General features: G+C 41.4%; 1 protein-coding gene across 1 annotated transcript in view; it reads right to left on the reverse strand.

Moving 5' to 3' along the window:
• Nucleotides 1-14,449, reverse strand: part of LOC126406166 (uncharacterized) — a 24,149-nt gene extending 9,700 nt beyond the window's left edge. Inside the window, exons 1-7 of the mRNA XM_050070342.1 lie at nt 14,242-14,449; nt 11,059-11,214; nt 10,778-10,896; nt 6,974-7,145; nt 6,734-6,852; nt 3,699-5,412; nt 1,117-1,230 (exon numbers count right to left, since the gene is read on the reverse strand). Coding sequence (XP_049926299.1) covers nt 1,117-1,230; nt 3,699-5,412; nt 6,734-6,852; nt 6,974-7,145; nt 10,778-10,896; nt 11,059-11,214; nt 14,242-14,449 — 2,602 coding nt within the window. The remainder of the gene's footprint in view (nt 1-1,116; nt 1,231-3,698; nt 5,413-6,733; nt 6,853-6,973; nt 7,146-10,777; nt 10,897-11,058; nt 11,215-14,241) is intronic.
• Nucleotides 14,450-20,373: the final 5,924 nt, after the last annotated feature.

The raw sequence follows: 20,373 nt of genomic DNA on the forward strand, positions 1-20,373 counted from the left end.
ACAGACTTAAAGGTATACTCTGCAGAATGGTCGGGTGCTTTTGTAAACACGCTCACCAGTGGAAAGCGAAATTAACAACCAACCCCAGAGTCATGCTTATTTGCATTTCGGCTCACTATATTTGCGTTTCTTTCTGTGCTCTCTCTCTTGGACGCCTGCTGCTTGTAGTCTGGCACCTGATCGCTGCCTTTTTATAAAGCCCTGAAAGTATGCACACTGGAATCTGGTCCTGGCTTGTTTTTGATTTTATGGCGTCTTGTAAGATCATGCAGGCTGGGCACAACCGTTTGACACAATAATAAAAAATTCATTAATTCATTCACATTAGACACCACAGCACTCTCTTTTTCCAATGATTTCTCACTTGACTTCTCCATCCTCTGTTTTAAACCTGGCGAATATGACACGCCCACTGATGTCATGGATCACACTCCATGTCAAGGAACTCAACTTTTCAGGACCCAAAACAATTTTTGTTTGGTTGAAATGCTCTGAACGGTTCAAAACTAGGTGCAGGAACCAGAACGAATGTGTTCAGTGTTGGTGGAAAAGGGTACCAGAGACAATCTTGTAAATTCATCTTGACCACAAAATGCCTTTTGTGTGGGAACTGCCCATTGGTTCGACAGCCCATTGTTCCGACCATATTAAACTCATTGTTCCTAAGTCCGTTCCGAAATCATCATGATGCCCTGTGGTTAAGGTCTGGTTAGGTTTAGGCACAAAAACCACTTGGTTAGGGTCAGGAAAAGATCATGGTGTGGGTTAAAATGAAAAAGAAAGTGACAAACACATAAGCCGTGAGCCTGCTCCGCCTCAAGCCGGTCGCGGCGCACCATACGCCCGCCACGAGCTGTTCAGCACCGCGGACAGTCGGACTAATGGGATGTCGAACCAATGGGCTGTCGAACCAATGACATGGACCCCTTTTGTGTCTATATTTGAGTATTCATAATATTTTAACTAAGCTATGTCATTCGTTCAGTTTGGTGGTTTGGTCGTAGGCTTCCAGCCTGAAAATCCTCACATCAATCATCAAATCTTTATGTTGTCTTCATTGTCAATTAATTTGTAGTCAGGCGTGTGTTGACAGGATCTGTTCTGGGAGAGACTCACCGTTCACAGGGTACGAGCAGCAGCCTAGAGACATGCTGCAGTCAGAGTCTGACACAGGGCCAAGGCCACAGGGCGAGGCAGCAGAGGGAGTGTACGGACCTGCCTGGAGCTGATCTGAGAGCAGGGTAAACAAAGAGAAGAAAGCCAGTTTTACTAGAATGATTCTATTCAGCAGCATGAGAAATGATGGATTCATAAATCCAGATTCAGGTGTCTGGTTACAGCCAGGGCCAGATGCTCAGGACTGAATAACGTTCTGCCCCCTTGTGGTGAAGTCAAGACACTAACAGTAAAAGATATCTCTCCAAAACAGAATCTAATCAGACACTCAGGGTTCCCACACATTTTTACAGATGAATTTTCAAATCTTTTCCATAATATTTTACATCACTGTCATGACTGAGTAATTTAACATAGCCTGCCTCCAAGCCTCTCTGACAGCAGGTGGTTTGAAGAAGGGATCATTTCCAAATGTGGCAAGGAACGCACTTTAATCACATACTTTTCTTTTTACTTTTAGTACGTACTGCAGCTGCCCTTAAAAGTACGTACCGCTGCATACAGTATGCACACAATCGGGACATACTACTAAGATAATGCCCTGAACTTTGACTCTCGTGCACATATATTTGTGACTTTGGAGGTGAAACAAAACGCCTGTCACTAGGCTCTCCAGAGATGTTGGTCAACTTAGAGAGATGCAGAATGATCAAAACTATTGCCAAAAACAAAAGGACATAACTATGAAAATAACTGACGGAGAACTGCAGCTGTAATTTCACTGTTGCAAATATAAAACATTAGAATCTACAAGCTGTGCAGTTCTGACTGTAAAGTTAAACTACACACATCACAAGGTAACAGCAGAGCTCTCTGGATTGATCTCCATCTCTGGCGAACTTGACAAGTGGCGTTTGTTTTATCTCCAAGGCAACAGATATAAAAGCAAGAGGGTCAAAGTTCAGGGCGTAATGTTATGAGACAGTAGTGTTGCACGGTATACCGGTACTAAAATAGTACCGCGGTACTAGAGTATTCCAAACGGTACTATACTGCATTTGGAAAATACCGGTACTTTGAAACTGATTCAAGTCATTAATTTAGTTAATTTATTTTACTGATTTATGCACACAAACGCCTTTCTTCTTCCTATTGGAGCACAGATTGCACAAGTGGTGTGTATCACAACACCTGTATCAACATCCGCAGCTGGCGCACTTGAAAAAAGACAAGAGAAAGTCTGCCTCGCAAAGGGAGACAACACGAGACAACACAAACTTGGTGGAACATTTGAGTTACCAAACCGTGACGTCCGTACCGAGGTACTTACCGAACCATGATTTTTTTGGTACCGTTACACCCCTACTATTTATTGTTCTAAAGGTTTGTATCCAAAAAGACTTTTCCTTAGGAAAAGTACCAAAGAGTATCGAAATTCATATTGGTATTGGTACCGAAACAAAGATTTTGGTATCGTGACAACACTATGAGACAGTAGTATGTCCTGACGGTGTGCATACTGCATACAACAGTACAGACTTTTTAAGGGCAGCTGTAGTAGTACGCGATTCAGAATGCACCCAAGCTACATTAAACATACTTCCTGGGCATTTGAAGATGAGCAAATCCTTGCCAAGATCACTCACACATTACATTTCCAACGCCAACTAGCTCCATACAGCAATGTGTATCACGTGATACTTGTGATGTTTAAATCAGTGGTTCCCAGCTGGTGGGTCGCAATCCAACAGTGGGTCGTGGGTCCATTCTGAATGGAGCGACTCACAAACGTGTCAAGTTTGTAAAAGACACAATTTATTTATAAGTGCGGTGAGTTTCCAGCACAGTTTTTATTTAGAAGTGCCATTTCCTGCTGTAGAGTGAGTGAATAACTGACAGCTACTTGACAGAGACAGCAAACTAGCTGGACGACATGGCCAAACACAAGTCTGATGCTGAATATTAAACTGTGTGGACCTTGAACTAATAACTAAGGAGAAACCTGGACCCTGTGACTGGATCAGTTGGGAACCACTGGTTTAAACGGTCTTGCAGTATAGTACTAGATTATAAGTTAGTAATACAAGGAATGTATTTTAATAATGTCAGACATGTCATTTTTATGAACAAATTTTAAACAATAGCTGAAATTTTTTCCAAAATACTCCAGGAATTTCATGACCATGAGAACCCTGGACCAGTGGTTTTCAAACTTTTTGTTACCAAGGCACACCTATATTTATAACTGTGCACAACAGCTTCTATAGCATGTTATCACTCTTATCACGACATATGCAATGACACACATAATTTCCATACATGAATAGGTTCCCTGAAAAGGTTTTTTAAAATTAAAATATATTTTTTTAGCTACAGTTTGCGTCTTTATCAGGAAATGGGTGCACACAACATACTGACTCAATTAAAGATTCATTATATTGCAATAGTAATAGTGTGGTTATCAGAAAATCCCATGGCACACCTAGATTGGCATCACAGCACAACATTTGAGCACCACTGCCCTGGACAACTAAAGCATCACACGATCTTACAGCTGCTGGAATTTCTCTCTCACTACTCACCTTTCATTTTATTATCCTGCCTGTCTTCTGCTTCTTCTCCACCAGGATGCCCAAAGGGAACATATGGATGTTGCTGAGTGACATAATGGGAATCGAGGCTATAAACGGGGCTGTGCAGTGGCTGAGGGATGCTGGGATATCCTGCCTCAGCAGCATGAACCTGCCAATCCATCCCCCTGTAGTCAGATGGAGGCGGAGATTCTGATGTTGATGCTTTCTCAGGGTTCATACTGCCTGCAGGGTGTAGTTCCTGGACGGATGCTTCAGGCTGAAAGTAGTGGTGGTAATAATAGTAGTATGGATGAACGGGGCCGTTGTGAACAGCGTACATTGATTTTGTGGGTGGAGCAGTGGTTTGATGTTTGCGATGGGGCGGTGGTGGGGAGGGAGATGCTTCAAGCAAAGGGTCCAAAGCTTCTTTAGGTGGAGGTGGAGGTGGAGACACACGACTGTCAGCGCTGGGTAAACTCTCAGGTCCATAATACATCTGATAGTAGTGATAATAAGGGTGGTGGTAGTACGGGTTAGCAGGGAGATTATGGATGGGTGATGGAGTGGGGAACGAGGGTTGTTTAGGAGGTAGAGGTCTAACAGTGTCTGCTCCAGGAGGGTTACGACTGATAGGGAGGGGAGGTTGGACTGCAGGAGTCACAGGAGCAGAGTGTCTCTTCTTTTCATGCAGCTCTTCTTCAGATAAAAGTGGGCGGATATTTTTAGGATAATCAATCACCTCATCTGGCTGATCTATGTCAGGATTGAAGTAGTATTGGTCATGCACTTGTGATGAGCGAGGCTGCGGATGAACCAAGGTGCTCGACGATAATTTCGTTTCTGCAGCTTTGTCAGAGCCGAGAGGAGCCACTCGTTTAGCCTCGCCTTTAGCAACATGTGGAAAGTAATAGTAGTGGTATGGATAGGGCTGTGGAGGATAAGGTGTCTGAGGTGCAGAGGCTTTGGGAGGAGCAGTGTAAGGATGAGAGGCGGCCTCAGGCACCGGCTGAAGGAGCTGCTGTGAGTTGACTCTGCGGAGAGCCTCAGACTGCTGCACGTCAGCGGGCAACACTGGCTGTTCAGGGTTGTGCGCATTCGTTATAGACTTTGGATCAGGATCTGGAGTTGGACCAGGAAGAGGGATTTTAGGGTGATGGTAGTAGTGATAGTATGGATTGAAGGCATGGCTGGGGGGCTGGAGAGGAGGTGGTTCAGCTTGAGTAGGACGGCCTGTATCCGAGGAGGGGGCACGAGCAGCACCGTGGCCGTCAGACACACCAAAGACTGGAGTTTCTTGCTTTTGTTGCAGATCTGGATACAAACCACCTGAATCCTCCTCATCATCTGTACGTGACAGAGAACTGTGGACATCGAAATGTTTATAAGACTCCCTCACAGGAATTTCATAAGGATGGAGAGGCTGGGGACCAGATGTAGGCTCAGGAGTCACAGATGAGGGAGAAGGAGGGTTAAACGCATCGTGTCCATCAGGACTTGGATACTTGTGGTGATATGTAGGGTGGGGGTAGTAAGGCGGGGCCAGGTAGAAAGGTGGAGCCCAGGGAAAAGACTCCAGGGATTCTGGCATGTGCCGTGTGGTTAGATGATGATGGCTGTTGGCCAGAGGCTGATGGGTCAGTGGGAGTTCTTCAGGCAGAGAGATGGGACAGGCCAGTGTGAATGTGTTCTCTCCTATCTGAAGAGAAAGTGTGTGTTTTCCATCCTGAAAAAAGATCAGAGGTTTTCTGTGAGAGACGGTACACACACACAGTTTAGCATAGTAAATGTCTGAAGTCAGTGTTTCGACATGCTGCAGGACATGTTCAGATGCAAATATGACGATTGTTTTGGGAACCTCTGTCCAATGAGGCTGGTTTGAGACAGTGGGTGGTTTATTCATTATTTTGTGAACATTTAATTTTTGTGATTGACCTATGGATTTATTTAACATATGGTATTTCACACTTGTATTTATTGCAGATGATCATTTTGATTCTTGCAGATTTTTTGATTCCCACAAATGCTAAAAGCTTCTAAATTTTACATAAATACAAACAAGATTTCTAGGGCTGCAACGAATAATTATTTTTTATTGCCGATTAATCTAATAATAGTAATCTATATTTATACTAAGACAGGTTTTTGTTAGATAGATATTTGGTACTTATTACACACATATACATGGGCTAATTTGACCAATTATTAGGTACAGGTTTATCTATATGAGGAAGGTGTCTGAAGGGGTGATTTATACACTGACAACTGCTTTTTAGTATTTGTAAATATTACTTTTATCTGTCTGCTTGTTTTTTTATGTTTGTTTTTTTACACTTTCAAAATAAATATCAAAATATCAGTATCTGTTGATTGTTTTTTCAATAACTTGAACAGTTGTTTGATCTATAAAATGCCAGAAAATGGTACAAAGTGTTTATCAGTGTTTTCCAAAGCCCAAAATGGCGTCCTCAAATGACTCGTTTGGTCCACAACCCGAAGATATTCAGTTTCGTGTCACGGAGGAGGAAAGAAACTAGAAAATATTGACATTTAAAAAGCTGTAATCAGGAGTTTGACTTTTTTTTCTATGAAATTTGTTGTGGTATTGATCAAAAAAACTTTCTACCTACAGATATTAGGGTTGATTGACAGATTTTTTTTTTTTTTTAACTGCCCAACCCTCATGGGTTTACAAGACACCATTACATCGACGTTGCAGTAACAAGCCAAAGTACATGTTATTTAACTACTCAGTCCAGAAACTGAATACACTGCCTTCTGTCTCAGGCCTGGCAAAGAAACTCGGCCCCTTCTGAAACAAAACTCAAATTTATCATGATCATCTAACCAAAACAAATCAACATGGAGAGAAGTCATTTTACTTAAAAGTACATTCCTTATGTCTTCATACACAGGATATTATAATTAGTATCATTAATAGGATAAATGTGCTTTGGGACATCATAAACAGAAACACACTGTGCTATTTCACATATTGAAAATGTAATTTCAGTGTCTGAATGAATAGTGACTTTTCTAAAATTCACCTTTACTGTGATGCCACATGTCACGAACGGAGCAGCAATTACGATCTCTGTGTCTCGTCTGTCCAAAGTGAAGCCACACTGCTCAGCCAACACCACTAGAGGGGTCCACTCTCCTCTGACTGTTGTGAGAAGGACAAAAACTATTTATTTTAAAATGTCTACAAAACCACAGAGAGGAAGAAAATCAGAGTGAACTGATTGCTAACAGAATGGAAGGAGAAATTAAATTTTTGAGGTTACCGTTCACCCTCAGCTCCTCTGTAGCAGAGTCTCCCTGCACTCTGACAGTCATACCATACAGGGAGCAGCAGAGGGAGGGCGGGCCCACAGCCTGAGGCTGGATCTGAGACACTGGACAGGACATCTTGACTGGAGTCCCTCTCCACAACAGAGGCAACACATAGCTGTCGTCCTGAACACATATTTTAAACAGCATTAATTTATACTTTTACTGCTGGTGACTATAATTAACAAACAAGCTTTTCCCCTTAAATAAACATCAAACATGAGTCAACAATCCATGAAAGTCCCCAACTGTCCTGTCGAGGTGACGTAAGAGTGTAGTGAGTCATTTCAGTTGAAATGTATGATTCATCTTAATCTGGAACCTCTCAGTTTATTTTGGATTTCCACGGGGCATTATCAACAGACACAGACAAAAATGTGTCTGGATGCAATTAGACATAGTAACAACCAATCAGAGCATCAAAACATGACGTCGTGCCGAGAGACGGACAAATATAAACAGAGCACAGCATGCAGAGATGAGCTGTGATGGTGCAGCGTCAATATGTCTGAGATAGTGTTGCTGGTTTTATCATCAGAATTGGAAAATATTACTTCACATAGTGTCACGATACTGGAATTTATAACTTTGATCAATTCCTTGAAAACATTTTTTTATATTTGATACCATTTTTGATACCAGGGGGAAAAGTGACATTGAGGGCATAACATTTTTAATTTCTATTAAACAATAAAAACAACAAGGCTATAACATGACAATGACGACTTATCTTTTCTTGGTAAGTAGGTAACATTAACAATAAGAGAGAGTGCAGCCTGTACTGGTGTACTGATAGTGCAGAAAACCATTTTGAATATTCAGAATCAATATGCATTGATTTTGATATTTTTGACAACAAAATTTCATAAAGTTCCACATCAGCTGAGGCCAGCTGTTAGGAAATATGAGCAGGGGGACAACATTTTCAAAAGTGGGCCCCTCATCCACACCATACTTCGGGGCAAATATAATCCAATTAATCATATTTCCACATGTATTTTATCTACTCTGTGTTAAGACCTTATTTTCGTATTTTGGAAAGCAGAGGCAGTCACATGTTTGTCCGAGGCTGAGAGATGTCCTCCAATGAACAATTTAGAGAAAAGTAAATTAACTATTATTTGAAGAAACCATATCTTAACATCGAATCATGAGTGAACTTTTTTTTTTTTTTTTGTCTTCATTTAGGCTACTTTAATCAAATATTGGTCAAATTGTGTGCAGAGCTGGAACAGTATAAAGAGTATATGGCCGTCAACTCTCAGTTTTCCAGTCAAACCTACTTTATGCAATTCAACGACTGTTTAGGGACCCCAGTACGCAGAAATATTAAATACACCATTTTTTTAAAAAATCGCAACGTTCCTTTTTCTCTCGCCAAAATTTTGCACAACTTTTGTTAAAGCCACATGTTTGATTTGTGTGAAATAAATAATAATAAGTAAGGCGGGACCAGGTCAGGAGGCAAACAGTTTTTGACTGTGTTCGGAGTAAAATTTCCACGGCTGTATTTATTGAAAGTTTGTGTTGAACGTTACTGGAAGTTATATGGACCTCATGGACAATGGTGAGAAACAAAACAAATGATGATATACAGCACTGGTAAAGATTGTGAGTAATTTTCTGAGTACATGTCCAAACAACTCAGCCAATTAGCAACCAGCAGCAGCTAAAGTATAGGCTAGTCACTACTTTGGAGTGTAATGTCGCCCCCTTTCTGACACGATGGAAAGGGGAGGATAGTTGGTACTAATGAATTCCTCAGGTCCTCTACTTTAATAGACATCTGTGTTTTCACTGTAGCTTTAAAAATGAGCTCGATAATGCAGTTTTTTTTTTTTTACTAGAAATCTGTTAACCTCACTTCTTACCCTCAGCTCCGCCTGTCATACCTGCTACTTCTTCACTTTTTCTTGTCAGACACGTTATTTTCTTGTTCTCTCTGTGCCCTGGCTTTTCTTTTGGAAGCTTGTGATTTTTGGTGAGGCATTCTGACTCAGCTAGTCAGGCTGCAGCCCACCTTAGGTTTACATTAGTGGCACTTTTTTGTGCATCATGCACCTGATGGCCCACATAAGATGGACTGCACCATTTCACCATACCTGCAGGGGGTGGGAGTATCAGATGGCATGCTGAAATGTGTTTTAATGATAAAAATAATTAATTATCATGGAAATACATATAATTTGGACTGCCAGTGATTTAAGTCGATAATAAACTGTCATACTTGATCCATTCTGTACCCTTTGACCCCCCCCCCCCCCCAACAGCAGGCCTGCATCAGCTGCAGCCATTTGTTAGTTTTTGAAAATGCCTCAGCAGCGCATCTCTTTCATGCTTGTTATGTCCTCGGCGTGAGGGTGCATGAGCCAAGAATGAAGTCATCATGTATTTTGCCTTGAGCGTGAAGGCAAGTTGTAAAGCCTGATTTATGGCAGGGAGCTCGACACGTTTGATGAGTGCTGCTCGACAGATGTAACGTATTTCGGACAGAAAACTGTCAGTCAGCTTTTTCCTTTTATGTCAAGCACCTGGAGAATTTTGTGTGACAAAATATGACGGTATACGCAACAACAAAGTGGTTATGTAGTGACACTCCATCACACATTCACCCTGTAGCTCCCTGGTTTGGTTCAATGGACCACCTCTTTTTCTTGCCCTCCCATTGTCTCCTCAGATTAAGTAAATCTAAAATAACTTTAATTCAAATTAACTCACTAATTTCACCCTCCATTATCTTACCGGCTCCAAAGCAGCACACATACAGAGACAAAAGAAAATCAGCTGTCAGAAGGATAAATATACCTACTGCGATATAACGTAACTAAACAAGAGGGATGTCTTGCGGCTCTTTAATTTCTGTTGAGCAACCCTCAAAGCTGTTGAGCGCCCTACAGAAAGTCTGGCTTCAGTTGTATCAAACCTGCCCTGTATCTGATAACAGGTTGTAACTGGCCCGACCTGAGCCAGGTCGAGTATAAATCTGAACAGGTAGCAGACCAGATGCTTCTGCGAGAGCAAATTAAACATGAGTGCGCAGATTCATTCTGGTTCCTGTTACAAAAAAAAGATTGTTTGGTGCACAAACTCGCCAGTATCAGCTGGTTGGTTGAAGTCTGGAGTAGAGGTGTGCCACATCATCTTGTTCGCGATAACACCGGTATAATTTTTAAAATCATATGAAAATTCATGTCGTGATTCTTGCGATATTTCGACTTGTTGACACATTGACGTCATACTGTTACCTACTGCAACAACAAGCATGGCTGAAAGCTAAATGATTAGCGACTCAGCAGTGTCCATTTATCCAAAAAGAGGAGCAGCTTCAGTAGTGTGGAATAAACTGTGGCGTCCTGAATGTTTTATGAACAGCCCCGGACTTCTCAGACTCTTTTATTGACTTAGCGCTCAGAGGGAACTCATTCAGCGGCTCCTCTGGCAGCAGCACAGCGTCTCTCCCTCTCCTCCCTCACCGTGTACACATAAGAGTCGGTGTCATCAAATATTTTGTCATAAACCTTTGGTAATGTAAACCTACCTGACGCTCACTGCTCGACAAAAACTCCATATATGTGAATGTGTGATAGTTGTGGTGTCATAACAGCCTGTCACAGGTCACAGCGTGATGATTAGAGGAGAAATGGCAGAGCATAAAGTGATATTATTTTAGGGCCATATCGCCCACCCTTAGTCTGGAGTGATGAACTAATCTGTGTGTTGGTATCTGATCTACAAAATGTAATGTAAGGATTTCATACCTCCACTGTGATGTGGCAGGCGTCATATTGAGCCATCAGACTGAGGTCTCTCCATGTGGTCTGAACAAAGTAACCACACTGAGGTGGCAGCCTAGACAGGGGCACGGATGACTCATTCACTGAGAAACAAAAGACACCAAAACAAAACCTTAAATTCACTCATGACAAGTAAAAAGGGAAAACAGATGCATGTCTAAACTCGGGTCAACACCAGCTGTTATGTATAACAACGTCACTATTGAGGGATAAAGCTGGAGTATCTGTGAAAGCGGAGGGCTCACCTCGGTCCAGCTGTAGTTGCACAGCTCGTCTCCTCCTGACAGTGAGGGTCATGGCGTCGTCTCCACACTCCACCACAGGCTGCAGCCTCTGCCAGCTCTCGTCTGAGCCGCTGAGCCGCTGACCTGTGGCGGTCTCCTGGCCTCCCTCAGCCTGGACTGGTGAATGAAAACAAACCACCTCAGAGTTCACAGCTGAGAATACAGCACAAATTAACATGAAGCAATAGCTGGCTCTCCCAGTAAAGGAAGCACTGACTGCAACTCTGATTTCAGATTCAGAAAATAACAAAATCATCACAAGGAAAATATCACTTTTAAATCTTTGAATTAATGAATTTGTACAAAAAGTCTTAGAAGTCTTAAGTTAAGGTTTCCTCGTCAAATTGGTTGCACAAAACACCCTGAAGTCCTACTTAAAGTTTTCGTACAATGTTCACTTGTGTATTTATGGTTTTCTCCTTGTCTTGGTCTTATACTTAAGGAACCCTTGACCGTTGCACAAAAGACCTTAGCAACCAAAGTAAGGTAAACAAAAAAACACTTAGGTACCTCTGACTCCGTCTTAACTGCAACACGACCGAGTTTATAGTGATAAATGGAAAAAACGAACACACCCTGAGAGGACTGTTCTGATACGCTTTTGATTTCACACTTGTGCTTTCTGTGATCGTATTCCTCCAGAAGTTTTATCTTTTCCTCCTCTGACTAATGTGGTTTTCATATCTTCTTTTCTTCTACTATTTTTTTACTATTTAACTATGGGACAACTATGTGAGACGATAACAGGCGTCACAAGGGTCAGTCCAAGCAAACAAATGATCTCCAAGGAAACTATCACCACTGTAAAATCCCTTTCAATGCAGTAAATTAGTTTTTCTGTAGCAAAGGACACATTTTAAGGGATTCTGTGCAACTGAATTGAAGTGTTTTAGAACTGAGTTTAAGATTTTACTGATCACTAATAAAGCACTTCATGGCTCAGCCTCCAGTTACTCCAGAGATGCTGCTCCTCTATGAGCCAGCGCACAGCCTCAGATCCTCAGGCAGGGTTCTGTTGGCTGCTCCTCAGTCTCAGCTCAAAACTAAAGGTGACCAGGCTTTTGCAGTGAAGGCCCCTCAGATCTGGAGCTCCCTGCCTGAGGATCTGAGGCTGCTGAATCTGTGACATCTTTTAAATTACTCCTATTAATTTCAGCACACTGCGCTCCAGTGTGGAGTCTGCATGTTCTCCCTGTGTCAGCGTGGGTTTTCTCCTGGTATTCCAGCTTCCTCCCACAGTCCAAAGACATGCAGGTTAATTGGTGACTCTAAATTGTCCGTAGGTGTGAATGTGAGTGTGAATGATTGCCTGTCCAGGGTGTACCCCGCCTCTCACCCAGTGTCAGCTGGGATAGGCTCCAGCCCCCCCATGACCCCTAACAGGATAAGCGGTTACGGAAAATAAATGAATGAATAATTTAATGTGCTAAACATGCTGCTAAATATGAATATTACAGGATTATATTTGGGATCATCCGACACAAGACGCATATAAAAGCCTTGCTGGGAAAATGAGGGGAGGGAAACAAAAAGCTTTGGAAGCAAAACATGCAACACACGCCAACTGTACCTGTGTGTCAGCAGCAATACAACCATGAATGCTCCCTGATCGAAATAATCACAAACAAAAAGGGCCTACAGTTATATTCAGATCTCTTCCTTCAAATAGTTAAGTCGATAAAATCTTAATTGCATTCCTTGTCCCAGAGTTTAATGATAAGCTGACGAAAAGCATCAGTGATGATTTCGGGTCCTTTTACAGCAGAGAGACGCTCGTTGTTAGAGATCTCGTTAGCATTACAGTGGAGTGAAGATCATCGAGAGCAGCTGTTTGTTCAGATTTTAGACTGAGATACAACCATTCAACAAGCAGAGCAGATGTTTTGACAGACACAACACACATTATACTGAATTCAAATGATGGGATAGTTCAACAAATACGAGCACATATTGGACATTTGCAAAAGAGGCCACGAAAAAGACAAGTAAGATAAATGAGAAGTACAGGAGGAAGCAGAAACAAGGAGACAAGAAGATCCAGAAGTGGTGGAAATAAATTTACTCAAGTACTGCTCTTGAGTACAATTTTAAGGTATTTTTTACTTTGCTTAAGTAATTCCATTTTCTACTCCACTACATTTATTTGGCAAATTGAAGTTACTTTACAGATTCCCAGTATCACAACATGAGATCAACAAAGGAGACATGCTAAATTTATGCATTACACAGATAAGTATATAAAGTAAAATTAGCCCCACTGTTACAGTTATATTGATTATTATGATCCAATAATATCTACTATAAAATACATTATCTGCATAATGCCTACTTCTACTCGTGGCACTTTAAGCATGTTAAGGTGCTAATACTTTAATACTTTTACGCAAATAAAATCTGAATATACGACTTATTTGTAACAGCATTTCTACACTGTGGTATTGCTACTTTTAACTTTTTCCATCATTAAATTATTTGCATACTTGCTCCACCACTGAATACCTGAACAAACTGGATTCAGAGGACATGATAGTTTTGTGTTCTGAGTTATCATTTTATTTTATTTATCACTTAGCCGTAACAGCTTAAATTTTGAGTCCACACTATGAAAGCAAATGAGACGTAAGCATTTGAATTTAAGCAACTGATCCCCAAATTTTGAAGTTTAAACATTGAAATATTTTACTTTAAAAAAACATGTTTCTGAATTTGTTTGCGAAAATAAACTAAAATTTCTCAGTTAGCAATTTCAAAAGCTGAATTCAACAATATTTTGCACTTCCTACGCAAAACTGTACAGCTTGTATTCCTAAACTGCTACATTGCGCACAATTGTTATGTTATAGTACCTTTAAAAAAGTATCTGCCACATTTTTATCGTATCTATACTGTAATTTGAGTGTTGTAGTACTTTGCCTTCACTCAGAGAGGCTCAAGGAAAAATATTTGTAGCTTTGGGGAGGGTAAAAGAAAAACAAAGTTTCACCCCAGCCACCCCTCCTCTGAGAAATTAAGAACAGTCCCTTATGTCCCTTACCTGCCTCCATACCACACTCAGTGTTAATGCACTATTTACCAGCAAAAACATAAAGAAGAGGGAGTAAAGTTTATTGTGAGGAGAAACAAAGTGATGTTATCTCAGCTTACCTTGAGCAGCAGAATCAGACTGATATCCCACATTAGGATTTTCTTCAAGTTGACCTGAGATGTAAAACTCTCCAGGGACGACATGTTGGATCTTCCCTTCAGTGCAGTCTTTATTTGGAGGATTAAATGACGTATACATCCACTCCTGCTCGCTTCTCTTCAGTTTGTTTCTGGTTTTGAGTCTTTTATCAGTTAAAGCTGACGCCATTTTGAGTTTGAGTGTGTGTTGAGGCCCTCCGGTGGTTTCTACCTGTGTGTCCCTGTTGTTGAAGTCCCGGAGGTTCCTCGCCTCTTCTCCCGGCCTTGAGTGACGGTGTATCCGCTCTGTGTCCTCTCGGTTACCGGGATAGGTGATGCCTACAGCCGTTAAAACGCTGCTCCGGTCATTATGAAGAATCAAACGGGCGTCAGGTTGTGATAAAGAGGGCTGACAAGATATTATTGTGATGGTGTAAATGAGAAGGTCACAGAAGCTGTATCCTCTTTGTTTCAAATTCATTTCAAATAAGAGTTTCTATCTGAGCACCAAAACACTGGGACAGAGGACACACCTGCAGGGTTTAAATAGACTTCCTGTCAACACACCTGTGCACTAATTAGCCTTAATCAGACATGCGCATGCGCACACTTTCAGACGTATTACTCTTGTGTTGGAGGTTTCAAATGAGCTGTGGAAAGTGGTTTAAGAAGCCTACATTTACTCTGTAGGTCTACTTACGAATAGGTTGAGAAGATTAAATAAGAAAATAAATTTAAATAAATATTTGGATTTGATTTCAGCATGTGCAGGATGATGATGGTGCATAGATAATCAAACTAAATATTTTAAGGAAAGGAAAGGAAATAAATTCAGTGACTCTCCCCATAAATCCCCAATCATGTGTATATTTATTTTATTTTATATTTTACTTATATTTATATAAGATTTGTATGCACAGCTTAATATAGGCCTAAATATGTAGATCACTATTTTCCATTGACAAAAATCAGTTATCAGTTCAGTTAACCCTTAAATGGTTCTGGTTAGGGTTGCAACAGTATGGGATTGTCACAGTACAATAACTGTCTGAGAAAATATTGTGGTTTCACGGTATCACAGTATCAGGAGCCCGGTCTCACTTTAAGGTCGTCGAAATCCAGTGCTTGGGCAGTGACTTGTGGCGTCAGAAACCAACTAAAAAAGGCGTCCTTTAACGTCGGCATGATACACAGCCAGTTGTCATTATAGTTTAACGGTGCCCGGCGGTGTCGGGGGGAAACGCATCAGGAAGAGGACAAAAGTTAAGGTGGCAAAGGTCCTACTGGGGCGGGCCGGGAGGTGGGACGGATGGGTCCAACAAAAATGGACTTTCACCTGAGAGAGTAGTGTTTGTGTCCCGTAAGATACTAAAGCCAAACCCTGTTCTTTTTTCCAAAACCTAACCATGTGTTTTTGTTGTTGAAGGAAAAAAACATCATTTCACCATGTTGTACTGACGTAGTGCTTTTATTTTGAAAGAGACTGTATGCTAACATTTCCTGTTAAAAAGGAAGTGTATTTTGAAAGAGGACAATGCATGTAACAGGCAGAACTTGACACAGCGTCCAAGCACGTCAACAACCAACACACCCAGGGTACCTTGCTGGTTGTATCTGGACGTGGAAAGTCCATGACCAAACATCGATATGTGGCGAGATTGGAGTGAGAATGTGTTGGTATCACGGTATTACAGAATTATCAATATTATTATTATTATTATTATTATTAGAAGTCAAAATTACCCTTAAAGGAATGAAAACAGAGGGGTTATTTTTGGTTTAACAAATGTTTTATTACTATGATTTCAACTTGAAGGCATTTTTTTAAAAATGAAAGTTTTTGTCAGAAGTCGCCCCTTTGGAAAATAACTAAAATAAAGCTGAGATTCTTCGTCCAGTTGCATTTTTTTCAATATCATAAATAAGCAAATGTACATACTATGATAACCGTCAATTTGACTATCTTTTTATATACCTTGAAACAGGTAAACCACTGCAACCAGTGCTGTCTATAGGTTAGGAGAGGAGTTAAGGGAGTGGGTGCATGTTCCTACTCACCTTACAACTCTGAGGCACTTCAAAAGATGTCTTGTTTCAGATGTCAGAAAGCTGTTAGCAGTTAGTCATTTATATAGCTGCTGAAATTATACTTTTTTTTTTTACAATAAAAATTTAAAGAAAAATAAATTTCATTTTTTGATACCTTCAATTTATTTTAAGACCTCTTGGAAGGGGGGCCCAACTGGCTTCACCAAGACCAGCTACAACAGTTAAATGTTACATACACTTTGATCCATCAGTATTAACAATCTAACAATGTAATATAAATGGATAAACTTATATGTAACAAAAAACAGGCAAATAAAGTAATACAGAAAGTATTTTTTTAAATGCAACAATAAAGATAAATAAATACCAGTATAAAACAAACAGGTGATGTTGGTACCAAACTGTCCTGAGAACTGCACAGAGTTAAATATAATTAATTAAAATATACACAAATAAAAGAATAAAATACCCAATAAAAGTCACAAGGGTCATTTTACTGCATAATTACTACTTTAATTTCAGCAGCATTTTGAGCCTTCCTACTTTTATGGGCTATTGAAAACAATTCCCTCTCTGTCCACTAGAGGGCAGTACTACATTGCACTAAGTCAACAACTACAGAGAAACATTTCCACTGACAGATTTATGCAGACCTGTCAACACAAACACACATTATTAAAAAAAAAATTATCATAAAAAAAACTCCCTCTCTATCTGTTAAATACTACTGAACATACTTTTAATTATTCTTCATTTCTGCATTTATAGGCTTTACTGGCATGACATCTGACATGTGTTGCCAGCGTACAAAAACAATTAAACAGCTGATCAGATGAATAATAGTATAAGTCAACAGGAAAATAAGTCATTAAATTAGTGAACAAAATAGAATAATATAAAGGACACTGACCCTTCTAGGACCCTGAGGACGCCTGGCGCTGGCCTACTGAGCGTCCCAGGAGTCAGGACAAAACATGGTGAAGCAGCGTTTTGTTATCATGCAGAACAAACCTGGAATAACCTCCCAGATGTTACACAGCCCCGACTCTGAATGCTTTTAAATCAAAGCTAAAAACATTCCTTTTTTACATATATAGACATACATATATACGTATGTCCCATTTATGTTGACCTATACATCCGCCGTCCTCACAGATGTCATGCCACCTTCACTTTCAGCTCATTTGACCTTTGCCCTCTTTTTAAATAATCTCCTCTCTGTTTTGTTAAACTGATAGAAACAAGTCACATTGTAATATTCACTCACCACCAGCTCCTGTGTGTCATTTACATTCATTTGCATTTCATTGTTCAGTTTTAATATACATTACTGAGATAAAATCTCTATCGCCGGTGTTCATCCCGGCTGCCATCTGGCCTGAAAATAAATAATAAAGTTTAATAAACTCGAGATGCTCTCCATCTATTCATAAAAACCGACTGAACTACTGTACGTAAGCAAACGGCCAAGAAAACAAGAGCTCTGTTAGTTTGCTGCCAGCTCCACCATCTGACAATCGGTGGCTCTGCCAAGCTGTGATCAGTCATCACACTGTGGTCATGATGTTATCTACCGAGGGCACACTGGTAATGTTCTCACAGTTTATCACTTATATGAGTCTCTCCACCTCTACCTCAACTCTGGGTCAGAGGAGAGCGGTGATGAATTAGACGAACCACAGGACCGCACAGTCTGAATTCTTCCAACAACTACACTTCATAAAGAGGCTCCGGAGCTGTTTGTGTGTGTGTCACTGGGGTGGGGGTGGTGATCAGTTGATGATGGGCGCGGCAGTGAGATGACTCATATTTGGAGTTGCCTAGCTACAGCCAGGAGTTGTTTTCTTTAGACTAGCAGCTAGAGTACAGTGCGTATGTCTGGATTTCATTGAGAGAGAGAGAGCAAGGCTTTTGTGGGGGCGACATAAACGCAGGGGTGGCCCTGAGCAGGAAAGAGGAGGAGCAGAAATGTTCCCAAAGAGGAGACGAAAAATCACGTGAGGAGAAACTGGAGTTAAATGTAGCAATGTCAGCGAGGGAGGGGAAGGAGAAACAAGAGTGAGGTCTACGAGGAAAAAAGGAGGAACGCTCAGGGTGAGGAAGTGAATCAAGAATGAAAACCCCTGGCCTGTAACCATGGCAACGGGCCGGCTCGACTAAATATGAGGAATTCTTTTTTTATTGAATGTAAACGGTGGCTGGGGCACCACAGCTGACACACAATGCTGCAGCCTTCAGAGCGAGTACAGTGTCTCGCACCTACTGTATGTTATCCACCATGTCTGCTTCATAATAGACTCCCCGAGCTGCTGCGGGCTGATTCTCATTCAAACCACAGGCAGGCAGCCAACAGGGCACATGCAAATGCTCAGAGAGAAATTCTCTTAGCTACATGTTTAGCATATTCTTTGAAGTCTTAATTTGATTTTGATTGCCCCTTCACTCAAAGTTTACCTCGCTCTGTCTCCCTCCTACATGGGTCTGTGCCCTGCAGGCCACCACATTATAGAGCTTTTCTTTTCTTCTCCGAGTCCAATATTTTACCCTCAGGAGAGACAGACAGGTGGAGTTTTATACAACAATTCAAACACTTATTTTTACATGTTTTGCCTTAATGCACAGAATATGCTCAAGAAAAGAAGATTCATGGTAAAGAGTTGAATAAAAACTAGATATTATTTTAATAATAACGATGATAATTGTGCTCGACATCAAATTAATGTCACACCGTCCAACCAAAACATTAAAACCACGGACAGGTGAAGTGAATAACATCGATCATCTTGTTACAGTGCAATATTCTGCTGGGAAACCTTTGGTCCTGGCATTCATGAGGATGCTACTTAACACGCTCCACCCACCGGAACACCGATGCACACCAAGTTAACCCTGTCATGCAACGGCACATATCGATGGCAGTGCCACACCACAAAAACTGCTCAGGAAGGATCCGAGGAACGGGACAAAGAGCTCAAGGTGTCAGCTTTGCCCCCAAATACCCCAGATCCCAATCTGATTGAACATTTGAGGGACATGCTGGTACCCAAGAGGTACCCCTGATCCATGGTGGGTCCTCCTTGGACCGGTCTTGGCTCTGACCTGTGGAGGCATGGACACAGGACCTCTGGAGGGTGTCCTTTGGTGCCTGGCATCAGGGCGTTGGCTTCAGATCTTTTGAGTCCCGTGGGTTGTGAGGTGGGGTACCAGCATGTCTTATAGATGTTTGATCAGATCGGGATCCAAGGAATTTGGAGGCCAGGTCCATGCCTTTAGCTTTTTGTCTTGTTTGTCTCGTTCCTCGGACCATTCCTGTGCCGTTTTTGTGGTGAGGCATGGCATATTGTCCTGTTGGGTGGCCACTGTTAGGGCTCATTTATGCTCAACGTTAAATACGGATCCAGATATGGACAGAGCCTTCTGTCCGTGCTCTGCGTTCATTTCGTCCATATTTCTGCACGTTTTCATAAAGCTTACGGATACGGGCCAAACGGAGCAGTACCACCGGGAACCGTGGGGGCAGTGTTGCTGTCACTACCTGATATGTAGCTCTAGTAAGACACGAAGAAGAAAGAACAATTCAATTTCTCTGGCAGTACTAGAGAAAAGAATTCTCCGTCCTCCAGTCGCGATGTATTTAACGGCCTCACCGACCACCGCCTCCTACAACGCTGCCTCTGTTTTTGTCTTTTATGCAAGAGGTACATTATCAATATCTCCTCCACAGTCGCCATGTTTGTTTTTGAGTTTGTTGTTGTCATAAACTTTTGACGCTGGGCTGCCTCCTGGTGGATATATGTATAACATCCATGCCAACGTAAAGGGCGCATGGAAGTATGTGGGTAGTGACGGTAACATCTTTTGAAATGGACGTATACATTTTCGTACATAAAGGGAGCATAAATGAGCCCTTACTGAGGAGTGCCGTTGCCATGAGGGGGAATACCTGGTCTGCACTGGTGTTTAGGTGGGTGGAGCGTGTCAGGTGGCAACCCCATGAATGTCAGAGCCCAAGGATTCCCAACAGAACACTGCATTGTAACAAGATGATCAATGTCGTTCACCTCA

Source organism: Epinephelus moara, chromosome 18 (assembly GCF_006386435.1).
Source record: "Epinephelus moara isolate mb chromosome 18, YSFRI_EMoa_1.0, whole genome shotgun sequence".
Taxonomy (NCBI): domain Eukaryota; kingdom Metazoa; phylum Chordata; class Actinopteri; order Perciformes; family Serranidae; genus Epinephelus; species Epinephelus moara.